Source organism: Oryzias latipes, chromosome 18 (assembly GCF_002234675.1).
Source record: "Oryzias latipes chromosome 18, ASM223467v1".
Classification (NCBI taxonomy): domain Eukaryota; kingdom Metazoa; phylum Chordata; class Actinopteri; order Beloniformes; family Adrianichthyidae; genus Oryzias; species Oryzias latipes.
In genome coordinates, this window is record NC_019876.2 from 30,472,276 (window position 1) to 30,491,235 (window position 18,960).

Genomic DNA, 18,960 nt, shown 5'->3' on the forward strand with positions numbered 1-18,960 from the left:
GGGTCTTAGGAGGTTAAATTTGCCCCTAAGATCTCAGTGTCAAAGTTTTAGGGCAAACATTTTCCCTCTAGAGCCCCAAATCTGAGACAAGCTTTACGCAGCTCACCAACACATGGCCATCTTAGACTGTTTTAGACTGTTTATTTAATCTAAATGGGGGAAATGCACAAAAGAACATGAATCATGTGAGACGTGAAAAGATGAACTCTGCCAGGCGACAGTGAATTTGGCTCATTTCCGGGCGGCAGTTTAGCTCAGGCTAAACCAACAACCGTCCAACAACCAAAGGGTCGGCGGATTGATCCCCGCCCTCCCCAGCGGGGACTAGCGCGGCTAGTCTGCAGCTCACCGCTCCCCCCAAGTAGTTTTCCACCTGGAGTCCCTGGGAAAGTAAGTCCAAGTAGAAGCAAAATATTAAAAATGGTTGAAATTCAACAGAGCTGGAAAGTCCTCTTCCAAAAGTCATCAGTGCCCCCAAAATTCCTCAAAACCTTTTTCCCACTCAGTTTCCCAAACCATTTTCTCTGGCAAAAGCTGTAAAGTGGAGCCCATCTAAATGATGGGGGGGCGGTGAGCTGCGGATTGGCCACGCTCGGGGGGCCAGAGCGGGATTTGATCCACCGACCCCTATGTTGTTGAACTACCTGCTCTACCGCCTGAGCTAAACTGCCACCCAACACAATCCCACGCTCTTGTCCCACTTAACCTTGGCTCAGGAAGCCTTCTAGAGCAGGTCCTAAACATTACAGAGAGAAACAACATCTCGCTGACGGTCAACAAAAACACACACATCGTCAGCATATGCAGAAACCACAGCAGGCAGTGTGTGAGGCCACACCAGCAGCACAAATCCCATCATCTGAGAACGCAACCTTTGAAGAAGTGGTTCAATTGGAGGGTGTAAAGCTGCCCAGAAAGAGGACATCCCTGTCTTATTCCCCTCCAAACGTTTGCAGGACCTCAGCCCTCCATCCACTTTCACCAAGCAAAGGCAACTCTATGCAGAAGAGCCAACACTGAAATAAAAAGAACATAAATAAGAACTAGATTTATAGCATTACCTGCAATAATGCAAGTGTGAATGCTGTAAGCTGTTAATGCTAAAGTAGTTGAAGAAGTTGAAGTTTGCTTAAGAAAAATGTTCAATAAATAGCTAAAAATGTTTACTTTAAAAGCTAAAGCAATTGGCTTAGAGATAAGTCCAAGTGCTAAGATATCGTATATAATTGAAGAAAAGCCTTTGTTAGCTAAAGGAGCTAGCATAATGAAAATACAAAGGTTCAATGCCAAAAATAGCACAGAAAAACTAAGAATTTCTAAATTAGCTAAAACAGTTAGCATTTTGCTCTTTTGTAGAGTTTTCAGTTGAATTTGGGGGATTTGAAGGTTCTGCAGGTCAATTTCAATGGATTCTCATGGAGAAAAGAACTAGAAAGGTCTTCTTCCAGAGCAGACATGACCCTCTAACCTGGAACTGCTGAATGACTGGTGCACTGCTGGCAGAAAACCCACATTTGTGCTTTACCCACCTCCCACCAATGGCTAAATGAACCCAAATCTGACCTTTTAAAGCTCTGAAGTTCCCAAAAAAACTCACATTTCTCACAAGACCTCGGCTTGGAGAAGTCCTCTTGGGGGAAGATCCACGATGTAGATCTACGCTCATCATACGATGATGACTGAGGACAATAAGTGGAACGTCCTGACATCCTAAAGCTACTGGTAAGGTCAAAGCTAGCTAAGCCCCCAGCACTCAAGACCCCACCCACAAATATAACCCACACATTCCGTCTGCTCAGGGGATTATGGAGCCTCCAAACGTCAACCAAAGAAGAGGCAATGACAGGAAAAGAGGAAATGAGGTCCTGAACCCAACCTGTCCAGAGGAGAATCCAATGTGCGGTTCCAGTCCCCCCATCACAATGACACCCCCAGGATCAGGGTTTTTCTGAACAAATCCCCTAAAGAGAGAAGGAAGGGGTCCTGTGTGCAGCCTCTGCAGGCACAGAGAGGACGATTAGGCCACTGCTGAAACCTCACCAGCAGATGAAACGTTCACAGTCAAGAACCGCCACCCCAGCAGAAACACTACAGCCATGAGAAAAAGAAGCCTGGCCGCTCCACCACAGCGCCCAGTCTGCCTCAGTAGCTCCAACACTGCAGGAGTAAAAGTCTGGAAGAGTCGTGCTCTTTGTCTCTCCCACCAATAATATCCAAAGAACTCCAATAATCTTCCAGATAATGGACGGGAAGGAGGAAAAGAGGAAACCATGACAGGAAGCAGGTCCTCCACACACTCACTCTTCCATCTGGTTTCACACAGTGGTCACACGTTTCTTCAGCCCAAACCGTTTTTTCTCACCGAGCAAATTCAAATTCCGTCAAGTTAATGAGGTGGATCCAGGAAATAATCAGCTCTTTCAACCCCTCTATGCCCGTCTCGTGCAGGGAGGGGCGCGCTTACGCCCAGCTGCCCACACTCAAAACCCTTTAAACTCGCGTTTTAGACCAAAGACCAGAGTCTGTGACGGACAGCTCAGGAACCTGAACCGCCATGTTTCAGGTTCTCACTTTGGCGCCCCAAACCATCAGTTCAGAAACTGGTTTCCTGAAGCCCTGCGGCCCCCGCTCCAGCCCTTCACCAGGCATGAACGGGGGACCCCCTGAAACACTGACACGCCTCAACGGCAGGTACTCCCCCCACAGCATGACCGACCAAACCCCCACAGCCAGGAGGACAGTTTCCACAGAAATCTGCAGGTTGGCCTGGACCCCGACCCCATGGCGCCCCGCCATGCCAGCGAGGAACCGACACACACCACCCAAAACCCACTAAAATAAGTCAACAACTCCAGAAAAAACAACAAAAGAACCACAAAAGACAAACTGTCCCAGACTGTCTCTGCACCGCCGCCAACCGCCGCATGCAGCACGAATGAAAGAAAGAGAAGAAGAAAAAGGAGGATAAGGGTCAATGCAAAAACAACGCAGGCCTTTCTGTGTGGTTGTGCGTGTAGTCACATGTGTGTAGCTTCTTTCCATCGTTGCGATTACAATACGGTCCTCTGGACCCTGAATGTGAGCTGGGGCTCTACCTAAACAAGACTTTCCAACAACTGGCAAATTTGTGTTGAATTTGCTGATAATGTCAGAAACATTTTTGGTTGAAATCAGATTTTTGCTGCATTTACTGTTTTTATTCTTTTTATTCTGATTGCAAACATCGCCTTCATATGACAACGAAATCCTCCTCAAACAGACATCTTTGAGTTATCAGAATGAAGAAGAAAAAACTGTGGAACAACATGGAAAATCCTCCCATTTCACACTGAGGTGCAGTTATTTATGGTAAAGTTCACAGGAAGTGCTCGCCAACAATCATCAACCTGCCACCTTTATGACCTTCAAAAATCCACCTCAACACAAATGTTCATCTGACACACAAGGGATTGTGCGGGAAGACAGCAACACAATATATTCGATTTCTACGACAGGCACACAACTGCAATGTGACAAGAACGAAACAAGAACCAGTGTAGTGGGAAAAGTGTCACAGGGTTGGACTCAGGTCCACATCCAGTTAATCCATGCACCACGACACCACAGACACAAGGACACAAAGCAAGCAGGACGGGCAAAAACGGAGCCGATCATACTAGAAAAAGCACAGATGACAACATGCTAGATCGCCAACCATTCCACCCATAAGACAAAGACTACTATTTTTACCATTGGGAGGAGGTAAACTGAGATGTAGGGATGTCCTAGGTTTAGGGTCAGGTAGGGGGTCCTGTGTGAGCCCTAAAAGGGTCAAGCAATGTGTAGAAGATCAATCAGGGTGAGCTGGTTGGACACATTTCAGCAGGTTAACAGAGCCAGAGGGGAGTGTTTACAGACGTTGATTTGGTTGATGCCCATCCTGAGACCGGCAATATGGTCAATGTCATTGGTAACTTTACTCTTTTCAAATCAACCTTGGTGAGTGATGAAACGGTGGCAGAACAGTTCTGTTTCCCATCATGCCTCGTAAGTCTCTGGTGGACTGAGAGACCCTGATGCTACGTTCACACCACCTTGGGAAACACTCTTTCTAGTGACTTCCCATGGAAAGTCCAGGTAACCGCATGTACATGCGCCTTTTGGGCGTTCGTGTTCAAACCTCTCACGTTCACGCGCCGCCACACAAGTTTTTAAGTCGTTTTTGGGCTTTACGTGCAAAACGCATGTGGAAAGTAAAAACCAGTTCAACTTTGACCAATCAGAGACTGGGATTTCACAGTGACATTTGGACAGCATCCCAACGCATGGAAACTGATCAGACTTGTCATTTAGTTGCGGTTTTTGCCCGGTCGGAAGTCTTCCTTATCGGAATAGATCTGTGAAAGGAAAAGCCTGGAGGTTCACCACATTTGCACCGACAGTGAGAACGTGCACAAGTACAGACCTGTGTAAAAACCTGCGTTTGGCGCCTTCTTGGACACATGCTTGGTGAGTACCGGGCTCCAGAGTCAGAGTTTGCAGCACGTGGTTAATTTGCTGTTTTACCGCCACCCATGCCAGTTCAGGCGTGTTCAGTCATTTTATCACAGCACTCCATTCCCCCAAAGCACGGATGAAGGCGTAGACGGAGGCGTGTTGCTGTTGCTCTGAACCCTAACACCTTCCCAGGTTTCTAATCCTTCAGGATTTGGCTCTTTTAAATGTTTTTGTGACCAGCAGCACGGTTGGTCTCCGTCTAAGGCCTTCGTGTTTGACAACAGCAACAACCCCAGACGACTGCTCCAGTGTCAAACATGCTTGGATACCTCTGAAGTAGGGGATGTAGTTGTGCTGCTGCAGCAGGGCCAGAGTGGTGGGGTTTAACTGTGAAGACAGGCCAGTACTGCCACCTAGTGGCGTGGGTGAGCATGAGCCAACACAGCCGCCATCACTTCCTGCAGCTCTGTGAGCAGAGAGGAGCACGGCTTCCTTCGCCCCGCTGGGAGGCAGTCTGCTTCCAGGCCTGAAGGCCGGGGGGGGGGGACTGTAGCTGTGGGTGTGGTATACCTCTGGGCCTGGATGACCAATCGGATGACAGAAGACAATTACTTACCCTCATGCTAAGTCTTGACCAGCCTCTAATGCTGACATCTGGGATGTTAGGCAGAAATGCAGCTCTACTATCCTCAGGTTAAGACTAGATTCACTCATTGCACAGAAATATTCACAGCAGAAACAGAGCTGTGGGGCTCTCTAGTCTTTGGTTTGGACTTTTACTGAGAAACGTTGTTTTCTGCACAATCCCCGTGTTCCCAGAACTCTGCCGGATCAGCTGAGAGGAGGCTGAAGCTTCAGCTGAGCGTCCGTGTGAGAAAGATTCCCGCTCCTCATCCATTCTCATACGCTGATTGCTTTTCTTTTTTTTAATTGTTTGCATGATGCTGGTACCTGCACGGCTGTAAATCTGAGGTGAGCGAGGGGGGGTGCTTCGCCCGTAGCCCCCCAGGGAGCTGTTGGAGCCGGGGCTGGAGGGTCTCCGCTGACGGGGGGACTTTTCCCCATCCCCCTGGTAAACAAACAGAAGAAGGTCGTTTTATTCTGAATGTCAGTCAGATCTGGTCAGTAGAGCCGTGGACGGACATGGACGTCTCTTTGTTTGTAGGTTTTAGTGACCCCCCCACACACAGTTACAAATCTGGGGGTTCTCTCTGACAGACAGATTGACAGTGTTGTCTAAAAGAGCTTTTATTATTACCGTATTTTGAGGACCATAAGTCGCACCAGCCCAAAAATGCATTAGAAAGTAGAAAAAAACACAGATAAGTCGCACTGGACTATAAGTCGCATTTTGACGGGAAATTTATTTGACAAAATCTAAGACCAAGAACTAATAACTTTCACAACCTCATATGACACAATCATAGCAGACTGTTTATCTCTTAATTTCACAGTAATTCTTTCTCATACTTATTTATTTATTCCTTTCATGAAGCATCATTGGCCAACTAATACTCTGTTTTCATCCTGTATTTGTAGAAACAGTTGTCATTTTTATTGCATTTCTGAATCTATGAAATCATTGGAAAATAGAATATTATGTTCTGAGCCTTCAAGATCTTACTGTAAAAAAAGGTTTGCTGATTCTCTGAGTCACTTAACATCCTCTTAACACTTAACATACCTCATACATCAAATTGACCCAGAAACATCATCTCTGTTCCTCACAAATGAACATAACAGGAGGGTTAACAATGTATTTATTTCAATTTATCTTTAATATAAGTCGCTGCGGAGTATAAGTCGCAGCCCTTGCCAAACTATGAAAAAAAGGGCGACTTATAGTCCGGAAATTACGGTAGCTATAGCTTCCCTGAGCCGCTCCACGCCATGATCACGTCTTGTTCACGTTATTGTGACTCTCTGTACTTCGGTGTCGCCCGCCGATCACTGAACCGCCTCCAGTTAGTCCGGAACGCCGCCGCACAACTGTCAACGGGGCGAGCATCACTGACTCCCTGTTCCTTTCAGAACGATCGTAGAATGTTTGCTTTGAAGGCCGTCATGGTCTCCACTGAGCTTTGAACCGTTTGCAGCCGTTCTAGAGGTTTAGGGTCACCAACAGCAGATTTGACGCCTCAGGGATTTGACCACTCCTCAAGGTGACACGCCCTCCTCTTCCCCTCATCCTTCCTCCATGTTGTCTGTATGACTGATCCATCCTTCAGCGTGTTCAGACAGTCTGACCCGGTACGAGTTGCAGTTCAGCTTCTATATTGTGTAGCATTTACTGTAATGAGTGTTTTTCAGCGAATGTTTCTGTATTTAGATATAAAAAAGTCCTGACTGTGTCTCACGGGTCAAGACAAAACTAGAAAGCGTTGGCTTTACCTCTCCGTAGCGCCTTTCTTCAGAGGGGTAGCTGACGTACGGCGAGTAGGACAGCATGTCAGGCCTGTCTATGTTGTAGATGGCCTTGGTCTTTGGAAGAGCCGCCAAGTCCTTGTAATCCAGCAACTCCTCTCCTAGTTTGGCCTGACAGCAGAGAAAAACCCGAGCAAACACCAGAACCAGCAGGATTAAGACGATCGACAGCTGTCAATGCTGAAACTGCCTCACTACGGTTATTTAGAAAGGAGCACAGATGCTCTAAAGCAAAACTGCTGCAATCAATGAGTTTTCTTGGTCAGTGGATCAACGTCAAACTAAACTCTCACATAGATGACTTTGCTGGGAGAGCCTGATGCGCTGGATGCTGGCGCTGAAGGGATGCTCTCTGAAGACGTTCTTGCCATCTGGAACACAGAAAAGGTTGTTCCTGAACAGATGGGAGTGGTTTCTGGTTCCCTTTTTGATGCCATATGTTACCTGAGGTTTTAAGACATCAACCCTTTTATGATCTGGGAGGAGCCAAAATTCAGAGAACCAGGAAAACCAATAACAGGTTCACCAAATGAAACTTTATTTTGAAAGGATTTGGAGAAACTCTCTTAACCCTTGTTCTATCCTAGGCACTTTACCATTGGGAGTTGGGTCATCTAGACCCACTAGACAGTGGGTCATCTAGACCCACTAGACAGTGGGTCATCTAGACCCACCAGACAGTGCTCTGAACCTTTTTTCTTCAATGATTTGTGATCTTCACTGGTGTCCATGGATTCCATGAAATCTTTCCACCTTTATCCACCTTTGTCATGGTAGGGAGAACACCTCAATGGAAGGGGGGGGGGGTCATCTGGACCCCCTAAGACAGCACAAGGGGTTTTTGAAACGGCCTCATCGGTCTTGTTGCCCGATTTCTGAGCCAAAAGCGAACATTGGGCTGACGTTGACGTGTTCAGCAGCTCCAAGTCTCTTAGAAAACTTCCCTGCTGAAGCTGAAGAAAAGCCTTCAGCAGAAACTGGACTCAGGATTTGAGATGAACACACAGAAAACGGCAGAAACCTGACTTCATGTCCTGGTTTCATCTTTCTGCAGCCTGTTAGTGCCGCACACGCATCATGCACACACGCTGAACGACAGGGGGGGGCCCACGTTGGTCTGATCCTTCCTAAACCTGCAGGAACTCGGGAACAGCCCAAACGTCTGTTTGTGGTGCGTCTGAGCATGCTCAGTGACGTCAGCACAATCACAGCACTCACAGGACGGCAGTTCCCATCAACCCATGCGGTAATGACAGCGGGGGGTTCAGGGGTACTGGACAACCCACCTGATGCTCAGGGACATCCGTGAGCTGAATCCGGACCTGCTTCTGAGAAGAAGAGGGTGATGAAGACGGGCAGTCTGCTGTCTTTCTGAAAGCAGCTGAACTTCTTTAAACTGAACTTTCTAAAAACAGGTTCAATTCATCTGACAGGAAAAGCTTCCTTCCAACAGTGAGCTCAGCTGTGAGCTGCTCCTCAGAGAAAACGCTCATTCCAACAGACCAGCCTCAAAAACTACAACCGCTGTGGCGGCTCAGACTCTATCAGGCTCTGTAGACAGTTTTACTCTAAAAATGGTTTCGTTCTGAAATCTCCCAGTTCCAGGAAGGAATTGGAGGAGAAGAGGATTCTGCTTTGCAGGAATGTTTGTGGACGCTGCATTCAGATGGGTTTCTGTTGGACACAAACTCTGTCATTCATTTACCTTACTCTTCTCCTCCTGTTTGGCTGCTTGTCTGCATGGAGGATGCCAGATAGAGGACCCTGAAGAACAGAACAAGCCTGTGTCAGTGGATGTGTGTGTGGAAATGACAAAAGACTAGAACAGATGAAGAGTTTTTCTCTCTAGGAGGACTCCACAGATCTGTGCTGTCTGCAGACTGTCAGACTCCAACACAGTATTCTTTTGGAAATGTATGCATGAAAAGGGACAATGGTTTCAGTTTTGGGGAGAATAATAATTGTGTAAACCTCCTTCAAATTCTAGCAGACGGATGGATGCCCCTCCCCCACCAAAAGCCTGCAGGACGAGTCAAAAACGTCTCCGTCTGATGACAGACTCAGTTCCTCACAATGATCAGCTTAAAAAGGTTCAAATGTAAAGTTCTGTTTGGACTAAAACTGGTTTTTGTGGCTCTATGCCTAAAAGCTGTACGTCTTTAAACTGATGTCTTCATTAAGCTGCATGTTTTTTTGGTTTGTTTTTGGGCAAACGTGGTTGTCCTCCTCCCATGAAGCTCAAACAGATCTCGTCTTTTTACCGCCTGTCTCCCTTCTGACTTATCACGTCAACGGGATGGAAAAGACGGTGCAGGTTAGATGAGATCAAGCTGGTCCTCATCCTGATCTTTGTGAACCTGAAGACCACAAACCTCTGAAGGTCTTGGAGTCCGTCAGAGTCTCAGTGCTTGAAGGTTTGTACCGCAGAGACACTAACAGGACAGAACAGATGTGACGGACGCCTCACCTTGCAGATACATTTCTTCCCCCTCTGCAAACATCTGCTCACACCGTGCACAGCGAGCACATGCGGGGTGGTAATGCTTTTCTCCAGCCTGTGCACAGAAAAGGAAAAAGGCTGCAAACAGACATCAGGCTGGACACGCAGAACCAGACGGAGCCTTTTTTACATCAACCACCCTGTTGGTGAACCAACCGATGGCGGTCACTGTTATCCCGGCCTGGACCGGACCGGACATTAGTGGCTACTTTAGCTGTGCTTCCACTATGTGACAGAAATAAGTATTGTTTAAATCTATGAAATAAACCTGACCGCAGAAGACTGGTCATGAACGTTTGGTGATGGCATCTTCTTACAAACGGCACCGACTTTAAATGTAGGACGCTGAGGACAATTACAGGACATGCAGGAAAATATCCTCCAACAGTTTCTTAGACAAGCTCAGACCACCTGAAGAGTCTTTGTGTCACATCTGACTAGAAAAAGTCAATCAGTTCAAAGGTGTACCCTTAACATTCCAGATTTAACAATAAAGTGATGCATTTGCACGACACCAACAGACATCAGTGTGGACCTCACCTCCAAGACTTTGCCAGTGATGTACTTCTGACAGCTCTCACACTTGATGCCAAACATAGCGTGGTAGTCTGTCTCACAGTAGGGGATCCCATCTCTGTGGATACGCAGAGTCAGAAACCGTGGTTCAGGTGCTATTTATCATGAGGAAGACAGAACAGATGCAGTCCTGGACGCTTGCGCTGACACACAAAAGTGCAGCTAAAGCCTCGTTTCCACAGAGCGGTCCGGTCCGGTAAGGAGTGGTATGGTACGGTCCAGTTAGTTCTGGTGAGCGTTAGACTGTGTCTGGACCTAGCGCAGCGTGTCACTGCATCATTGTAGGGCGACGACTAGAAAAGCAACAACAAAGGAGGTCATCCAGCAGCTGGTCCTTTCACGGCTTTACTTCTGGGACATCGTCTGTAGCAGGAACTTCAGGTTGGCTGCCGGCGGCTGAGAATGCTCACAAACATTGGAAACGTTAGCTTAAAGGAGCGCTATATTGGCACTTTCTAATGTCGTCATCATTAACCCAATCCTTGATTGGCCCCAACTGTTCTGTGTCACTTTTGAATGGACCTACAACTGATGGGGGCCCCCAAGAGGTACGGTTCATTACTGTTCAATGGGTCCACTTTACAATGGAAACGCTCAAAATACCGGACCATACTGAACCGGACCATCCCAGACAGGACTGGACCATTCCGGACCGGACCGCTCAGTGGAAACGAGACAATACTCTCCCCCATCTTACTCAGATAATCTCTTCCATTCATCTTGAATTGGAATTCTTATCTGGGATCAACGACCTTGACAGAATATTTATCTCTCATCACATGACGAGTTAAATTCTAAAGATCAGGAGCTTTTTATCATCAGACTGGTTGAAGTCTGCTTCCTTGTAGAACTCAGTTCAGCTGAACTGGAACCCCGGTAACCTGAAAACCGGCCTCTCTGTTTTCCTTCTGGTTAAAGATGTTGGAAGGCGTTCCAGCCCTTAAACTGGGACTGTTTTTAGCCTCAGTCTTTGCTTCCTGCCCGACAGTGAGAGCTCAAATCCTGGAAAAGCATAAAAAACGCTGGAAGGATTTAGCACGGCTCGGCTTGAAACCGTATCCTGATGGACACGGAAGCAACACAGTACTCGCGGTACTTTTCCGGCTTACCATAAAAGAATGTTAAAATACTCTGAAAAACTTGACTTTACATGGACTAAACAAAGAAGTGAAGTGAGTTAGCTTAGAAGAAAAAACTAATTTTGGGCTTTTTGAGGATAAATGTTGCCAATTCAACACACAATTGAATGAACATTGGATGTTGGGGTTCTTCTGACGGCTGTTATGAGCAGAAACTCCTGAAGAAGAACCGAACCGCGGTAGGTTTTCAGCACCTCAAACCTGCAATCCTGTAAACCCAGCGGTTGAACAGAGTCAGACTTACTTGCTGATGTACTCGGCGTTCAGCACCTTGTTGCACAGCTTACACTTGAAACAACCCAGATGCCAGTGCTTGTCCAGAGCGACCAGAGACTGTTCGTTCTTGAACTCCTTCCCGCAGCCGCAGCAGTCTGGAAAGAGTGAGATCAACCGTGTCAGAACCAGCACCAACGCCGCTTTCAGAGAAGGTTTTGAGGAGCGGCGCTGACTGTGGACGGCCTGGATCGGGGCGGGGCTGTTTGCAGGCAGAGGCTGGGTACACTTCTGACAGATACACTCCTTTCCATTGAAGGTCACTCGGTCTCCAGCTGGAAACGGTTGTCTGCAACCCAACAGAAGGCGAGATGATGAGGACTGTGGCGACAAAAACCTCTTTTTCCATACATTTGGGACCCTTGTCCATGACGGGGGTCACAGATGGCAAATCTGGGTTCAAATGTTTCCAAAGCTTTTCAATAATGTTTGCTTGTCTCTGCGGTACCAGAGAGAAGGTCTGACTCCAGAACAGACACTTGAACAAGATGTGGTTTTAGAATGATCCACCTTTCCTCAGCAGCTACTGGTAAAGCGTGGCCTTTCCCAGCGTGGGACAGAACGCAGACAAGCAGCTGTCATGAACAGTGAGCCACATGGCTGTCAGAAATGATGGGGTGCATTCATTGGACACATTCGTCTTTGGGCCTGTGCACCACAGGCTGAGCTAAATAAAGGCTTTCTACACTTTGAATTCTGCATTTGGAGACTGCAAGCGCTCTGTTGGTGGTTTGTGTTTTCAGGGTTTCCAGAAGCAGAAGCTTTTCTCCTGTTGTAACTCTTTCTGAATCCAACAGAAATATTTCTGTTGCTTTGGTGGTCTGGATGGTTGTCTGCTGATAATCTGATGTCAGAAATGCCGTTCCAGATATTCGGCTAAAGCTACAATTCGCTCTTGGCGACGCGCGTTCAAGTGAACATTTCCAACAAGAAACGTTGACGCGTAGCTATGCAGGAACTGTTTTCCAGGTAAACATGTAAATATGTGCGGCCACTGAACACACGTTGTGAGTTAAAGGTTAAAGGGCAGAGTTCAACCCCAAACACTCAACAGCAGGATAAATGTCTGCTGAGTTATCTGACATTCTACACATTTAGTTTGTGTATTTGTCTGTAAAATGCCATTGTGAACAAAAGGCAAGAAGGAAAACTGTCCAGTGACTCCCCACAGAGAGGTGCAGTCGGTAACCGTCTGGATGACCATCGTTGGTCGATGTCAGAACACAACTGCTAAGGTTTGCCTTTTAGTCTTTGACCTTTGAAAGCCAAAGGAATTCCCCAAAAATCAGTTAAAGGTTTATCGGGGCAGCTGTGGCACTCCTTTAAAAACCTGAACAGTCTCTGCGGCCCTGAGGCATGCTGGGAGGCGGGTCCATAAAAACTGACTGACGCCGTATGTTTTTGTTCTAACTTTTGGAATAACCAAAAGGCCGGTATCAGAGGACCTCAGGGTCCGTGAGGGCTCATACTTTAAAATCATATCAGATAAATATGAAGGCCTGAGACCATAAAAACATTTATAAACCAGTAAACGAAATCAATTCTGAATGTCAACCAATGCAGCAATTAAAAATGTGTGATGTGTTCCCGCCCCCTGGTCCTCGTCAGCAGGCGTGCGGCTCAATTCTGCAGCAGTTGTAGATTTGGTAAACCACAGAGCAGGGCATTACAATAATCTAAACGACATGCATCAGCACCTCTGTGCTGCCAAGAGAGAGGAACGGGCGACTCTGGCAATGTTCTTAAGATGGTAAAATCCTGTTTTTGTTATATTTTTAATTTGTGGAGTAAATTAATCTCTGAGTCAAAATTAACACCCAGGTTTCTCACACACTGAGAAGTTTTGTAATTCTTTAGTTTAGCTAAAACGATCTCTCTCTTGTCCTCAGAACCGATCACTAAAACCTGTTTTGTCCTGGTTTAGCTGTAGGAAGTTCTTTGCCATCCATGACTTAATGTCTAACATGCATTTCAGGAGCGTGTTGACGGACTCTTCGTCATCAGGAGACACAGCGATGTAGAGTTGAGTGTCATCAGCGTAGCTGTGAAACAAACGCCATGCCTCCTGATGACGTCCCCCAGTGGCAGCACATATAGATTTACTCTAGAACTACTGTCATGTTCTCAAATATCAAAAATAAAGGTCTAACTATCACCTACATGAACCTTTTCTTAAGCTCAGCTGAAAAGACGCCTTACATCACTCTCTCCCTGTCATAGACCCTGAACATAGCGCGTCCATCGCTGCTGTGATGTCATCAACGTGCGCCACAGCTATCATCTACTATGGAAGAGATAAAGTCTGAAAGGGTGTTTGTTATCATAAGTTAATGGGGTAAACGGCGGGCTGATCTGAAGGGGCAGTTAACTGTGAAATAAGGTTTGTCAGCGTGTATCGTAAAAGCGTTTGTGGTCGGTATTCTTGGATTGCTCAGAAAGTTGTTCCTACTGTGTCAAATTAGAGACTCTGGACCCGAGGTTTGGTTTTTTCTTAATTGTCCTGACTGAAAAAAATCCCCTTGTTTGTTAAAAGTAATGCTTGGAAGTCTATTCTGTTAGGAAAACGTCATCGGGCCTGGAACTGTCTGAGTAGTAATTTGATCTTTTACTGTGACAAAATGTCATGAATTTAAATGAAAACATATTTTTGCAGCAGTTATTAGGTTCAATTAAAAACAGATGAATTAATTACGGGTCATGAGTAGTTAATCACAAAAAAATATGAATCACATGACAACCCTGCCATTTACCATATGGGGTTTATACTGGGGGTGTCTCGTTTTAGACGGTGATAACTGGACTGGAAAATGACCTTTTTAAAATGCAGAGATTTTTGGATTGGAAAGTTCATTTGTGTGTAACTTTGAGGCTTTGGCGTGTTTTCTGGCTCTTGTTTCTGGCGTGTGTCCTCCTCATCATAGGACACGCATCCTTTCTGCTGAAACTCATGAAGCAATCCCCCAACCAGCCACCAGATGGAGCTGCTGAGGGGGTAGATCTGGTGATGCTGCAGTTCCAGGTTTGGGGCTTTTCTCCACATGTTCAGAAATAGTTGTTGGAGGTGTTGAGAGCGACTGACGGACTGACACTAGACTCCTACCTGCAGGAGGAGCAGACGAAGCAGCGGGGGTGGTAGGTCTTCCCGAGCGCCGACACCACCTCGCCCTCGATGAAGTCTTGGCAGCCGAAGCAGCGGGTCCCGTACAGCCGCTGGTAGTCCAGAGTGCAGATGTATTCACCCTGCCGCACAAAGAAGCCCCCCTGAGCCAGCTCGCCGCCGCACACTGAAGGACAGAGGGGGCAGAAGGAACAGACGGTGAACACAGAGCCACGCCAAAAACCCCACAAACACTCGGCAGACGATCTGTGTTTCTAGTTCCAAACAGGAACCAGACTTAACGTTCCACGTCCATCATCTTCTGACCCATTTTCAAAGTGTCCCCGCCGCTTTTTAATGAGGAGGATGGTGACTTCATCCGAAATTCACCTGTGAGATGTAGGCGGGACTATTGGTGAGGAGTATGCCTGCCCTCATTTCCCATCATCCCTTTGTTTACACCCCTCCCGTATTACCGGCAAAAACAGCAGCAACATCAGATCCATCCATCCGTCCAGTTCTGACCCAGATTCTGGCTCAGACCAGAAAAACAAAGACGTTCACGGATCTGTTGGTCTGCAGGTGGATGATCGGAAAGGGGCGGAGCTTGGAGCTTGTGGTCCCGCCCATTGCAGCTTCTACATCACACCTACAGGTTTTTTCAACAGCAGGTTTTTTTCTGATCCTGATTGACAACGGTTTGAATAAAGAAACAGTCAGAAATGCAGTTTAAATCCTAATTTTCTTCGTCCATGGTGAGAAAAATGCCACAAAAACATGATAAAAGCATCAAAACAGCATTTTCTTTGGAGTGCGTCTTTAATGAGTTTAATGACTACATGATAACCAGAAATGAAAAGCAAAGTGTTTCATTCAGACTGGATTCTGAGACCAAATCCAGAATCCTCCATAATCTGGACAGACAGTGGGGGTTGTTCATAAATGTGCTTTAGCTCATACTCTGGTGGAAGCCACTGATGCTTCTACCCTCAGCGTGTCTGTGAACTCAGAACACTGGGCTGTCTTCATTGGAGCATAAAAATGTCTCTTTGTTTAAAGTCTTCAACCAGCAAAAAGGAATTTGCCATCTTGAATTTTGGAGGAAAACAAAGTCAGGTCAAGCGGACTTTGCTGTTCCAGACTGAAGCTGGAAACAAAACCATGTGACTAAAGATCTCATCAGTCATTGGTCAGGAAGTATGACGAGGGCGGGGCAAACCGACTAGAGACAGAAGGCTTTACAATCCTCGTCTGGATAGTTCACTGATTCAAACTTTCTATTTCTCTTAAAGCAGCACCTCCACAGACGGGTCCTTTAGGAAGTATTCAGACTGAAAATGGATTATCGAGGTAAAGGAACTCTGGTTCAAATGTGTCCGGTCTGAATGCAGCCGTACTTCCTCTAACTCAAGAAAAAAACTCTCAACATTTGGGATTTCATGAAAACACAACTAAACAGCAATGATGAGTCCAGATTTAAGACGAAAGAAGCGTTCTGCTCCGGGGGAGGAGGAGTTCCTCAGGGAAGCAGATCCTGACAGACTCTTTGAGTTTCTGTAACCCCGCAGGAGACTGAGTGTGTTTCTGTGTGTGTCAGGGACCAACACAGCAACAGGGTGACATCACAGGGCAGCCCCGCCCTCATGGGAAAGCCTCCTTTTGTTTCCACTCCTGCAGGAAGAAAAAAAGTCTGGCTGGCTTTTCCTCTCATTCTTTGCTTCTGGAAAGAACAACAGGAAAGATGAGGACCCTGAGCCGGTTGGCGTGCTGTCCCAGTTCTGCCTGCAGAGACCCGGGAACGCGTGGCGCTCCCCACCGCAGCAGGAAGGTGACAGGAAACGGCGTCCCCCCGGGGAAAAGCCTGAACTGGAGCTCGCAGCTTCCAGAGACGGCTTCCCTTAGCTCTGCAAAACAAGCAGGATCCATCCATGAACTCCCCAATCCGCTCTGCCGATGTTCATCTGGAACTCCTGGCCAAGTGGAGAGTGTCCGCCCTGTGACTGCAGGTCAAAGACTGAGAATGGGAGTACCTCCCAGCTTGATGTCAGTATTAAGGGGTCGGATTGGAGGGGTCAAACCTCCAAATGTTCCAGAGCATGGCTGCAGCTCATCACCCCCACTGGGAGGGGTCAAAACCGAAAAAAAATTAATTAAATTCAATTATGTGCGAGGAATCTAATTCAACTTCCCCTCTGAACTGATGGTGAAGTTGCTGCATGTGGCATTAAGGGGGTCCAAAAGTATATGTAAACAAGCCACGGATCACCACGCACGTGGACGGCGGATCACCAGATATTTGCTCTGGTGCGCATTACTTCAAACAATAGTCTGTTCACACCTATCGCCCTTAGCACGTCAAAGTCACAATCATGTCTTTGTTTTAACGTACAGCAGCGTGTCCAAAAGTCTGTTTCTAAACCTGACACTAGGAGCCACCGTTGCGTGTGGGAGGAGCCACCGTCGTGTTAGGAGGAGCCACCGTCGCATGTGGGAGGAGCCACCGTCGTGTTAGGAGGAGCCACCGTTGCATGTGGGAGGAGCCACCGTCGTGTTAGGAGGAGCCACCGTCGTGTTAGGAGGAACCACCGTAGCGTTAGGAGGAGCCACCGTCGTGTTAGGAGGAGCCACCGTCGCATGTGGGAGGAGCCACCGTCGCGTTAGGAGGAACCACCGTCGCGTTAGGAGGAGCCACCGTCGTGTTAGGAAGAGCCACCGTCGCATGTGGGAGGAGCCACCGTAGCGTTAGGAGGAGCCACCGTCGCGTTAGTAGGAGCCACCGTCGCATGTGGGAGGAGCCACCGTCGCGTTAGGAGGAACCACCGTCGCATGTGGGAGGAGCCACAGTCGCGTTAGGAGGAGCCACCGTCGTGTTAGGAGGAGCCACCGTCGCAAGTGGGAGGAGCCACCATCGCGTTAGGAGGAGCCACCGTCGCGTTAGGAGGAGCCACCGTCGCGTGTGGGACGTGCCACCGTCGTGTTAGGAGGAGCCACCGTCGCATGTGGGAGGAGCCACCGTCGCATTAAGAGGAGCCCCTGTCGCTTCTGGGAGGAGCCACCGTCGCGTGTGGGAGGAACCACCGTCGCGTTAGGAGGAGCCACCGTCGCGTGTGGGAGGAGCCACCAACGCATTAGGAGGAGCCACCGTCGTGTTAGGAGAAGCCACCGACGCGTGTGGGAGGAGCCACCGTCGCGTGTGGGAGGAGCCGCTGTCGCATTAGGAGGAGCCACCGTCGCATGTGGGAGGAGCCACCGTCGCGTGTGGGAGGAGCCACCGTCGTGTTAGGAGGAGCCACCGTCGTATTAGGAGGAGCCACTGTTGCGTGTGGCAGGAGCCACCGTCGTGTTAGGAGGGAGCCACCGTCGCATGTGGGAGGAGCCACCGTCGTGTTAGGAAGAGCCACCGTTGCATGTGGGAGGAGCCACTGTCGTGTTAGGAGGAGCCACCGTCGCATGTGGGAGGAACCACCATTGCATTAGGAGGAACCACCGTCGCGTGTGGGAGGAGCCACCGTCGCGTGTGGGAGGAGCCGCTGTCGCATTAGGAGGAGCCACCAACGCATTAGGAGGAGCCACCGTCGCGTGTGGGAGGAGCCACCGTCGTGTTAGGAGGAGCCACCGTCGTGTGTGGGAGGAGCCACCGTTGCGTGTGGGAGGAGCCACCGTTGCGTGTGGGAGGAGCCACCGTCGCATGTGGGAGGAGCCACCGTCGCGTTAGGAGGAGCCATCGTCGCATGTGAGAGGAGCCACCGTCGCGTTAGGAGGAGCCACCGTCGCATGTGGGAGGAGCCACCAACGCATTAGGAGGAGCCACCGTTGCGTGTGGGAGGAGCCACCGTCGTATGCGGGAGGAGCCACTGTCGCATTAGGAGGAGCCACCGTTGCGTGTGGGAGGAGCCACCGTCGCGTGTGGGAGGAGCCACCGTCGCGTGTGGGAGGAGCCACCATCAAAAGATTTCTTCATGGAGAACACGAATGTTCCGTGTGATTTATTTTTAAGACCTCTCCAAAAGCATCGATGAGCAGTGCCAGTCTAGGTTCATGAGATCGTGAAGAGACCGAGAGACGGTGGCTTTTAGCGGCAGGACAAAGCCGCCGCTCCCTTTGAAACCAGGGGGAGGGGCTTATAGCACAGTGACAGAATTGAAATAGGTCAAGTCTTCCTTTTATTTTTGAAATAGACTTTAGGTCTGTTCAAAGATGCAATACACAATAAAGCATCCTGAGTAGTGTTTATATATAGAAATACTTTTAGTGAAAAGAGGGTCCTGCAGTATCTTAGCTGTTCCTGATCTCTTCTGGACTGAGAGGTCTGAGGTCTTTCCAGGTATCTGTTGTAGCCCCTCCTCCAGCTTGGGGGTTACTGCCCCGAGTGCTCCAATGACCCATATTCTGTTAGAATATATATCGACATATATGAGTGCAGCTCAGGAACAAGGCCCGAGTACCAGAGCCACAGAGGCTCAGATCTTCCACAC

The 18,960-nt window shown here is 48.2% G+C and overlaps 1 protein-coding gene across 12 annotated transcripts in view; it reads right to left on the bottom strand.

Annotated features, from left to right (window-relative positions):
- Positions 1-18,960, bottom strand: part of ablim2 (actin binding LIM protein family member 2) — a 67,724-nt gene that overhangs the window by 13,233 nt on the left and 35,531 nt on the right. For 4 of the 12 annotated variants that reach the window (XM_023965957.1, XM_020701968.1, XM_020701964.1 and 1 more), the window contains 12 exons: positions 14,489-14,672; positions 11,565-11,677; positions 11,360-11,486; positions 9,941-10,034; positions 9,368-9,455; positions 8,606-8,664; positions 8,187-8,228; positions 7,194-7,271; positions 6,868-7,011; positions 5,428-5,545; positions 4,806-5,054; positions 3,730-3,801 (listed from right to left, as the gene is read on the bottom strand). In XM_023965957.1, coding sequence (XP_023821725.1) covers positions 3,730-3,801; positions 4,806-5,054; positions 5,428-5,545; positions 6,868-7,011; positions 7,194-7,271; positions 8,187-8,228; positions 8,606-8,664; positions 9,368-9,455; positions 9,941-10,034; positions 11,360-11,486; positions 11,565-11,677; positions 14,489-14,672 — 1,368 coding nt within the window. The remainder of the gene's footprint in view (positions 1-3,729; positions 3,802-4,805; positions 5,055-5,427; positions 5,546-6,867; positions 7,012-7,193; positions 7,272-8,186; positions 8,229-8,605; positions 8,665-9,367; positions 9,456-9,940; positions 10,035-11,359; positions 11,487-11,564; positions 11,678-14,488; positions 14,673-18,960) is intronic. The other 8 variants (XM_011473445.2, XM_011473444.2, XM_020701965.1 and 5 more) reach the window with 7 other exon arrangements.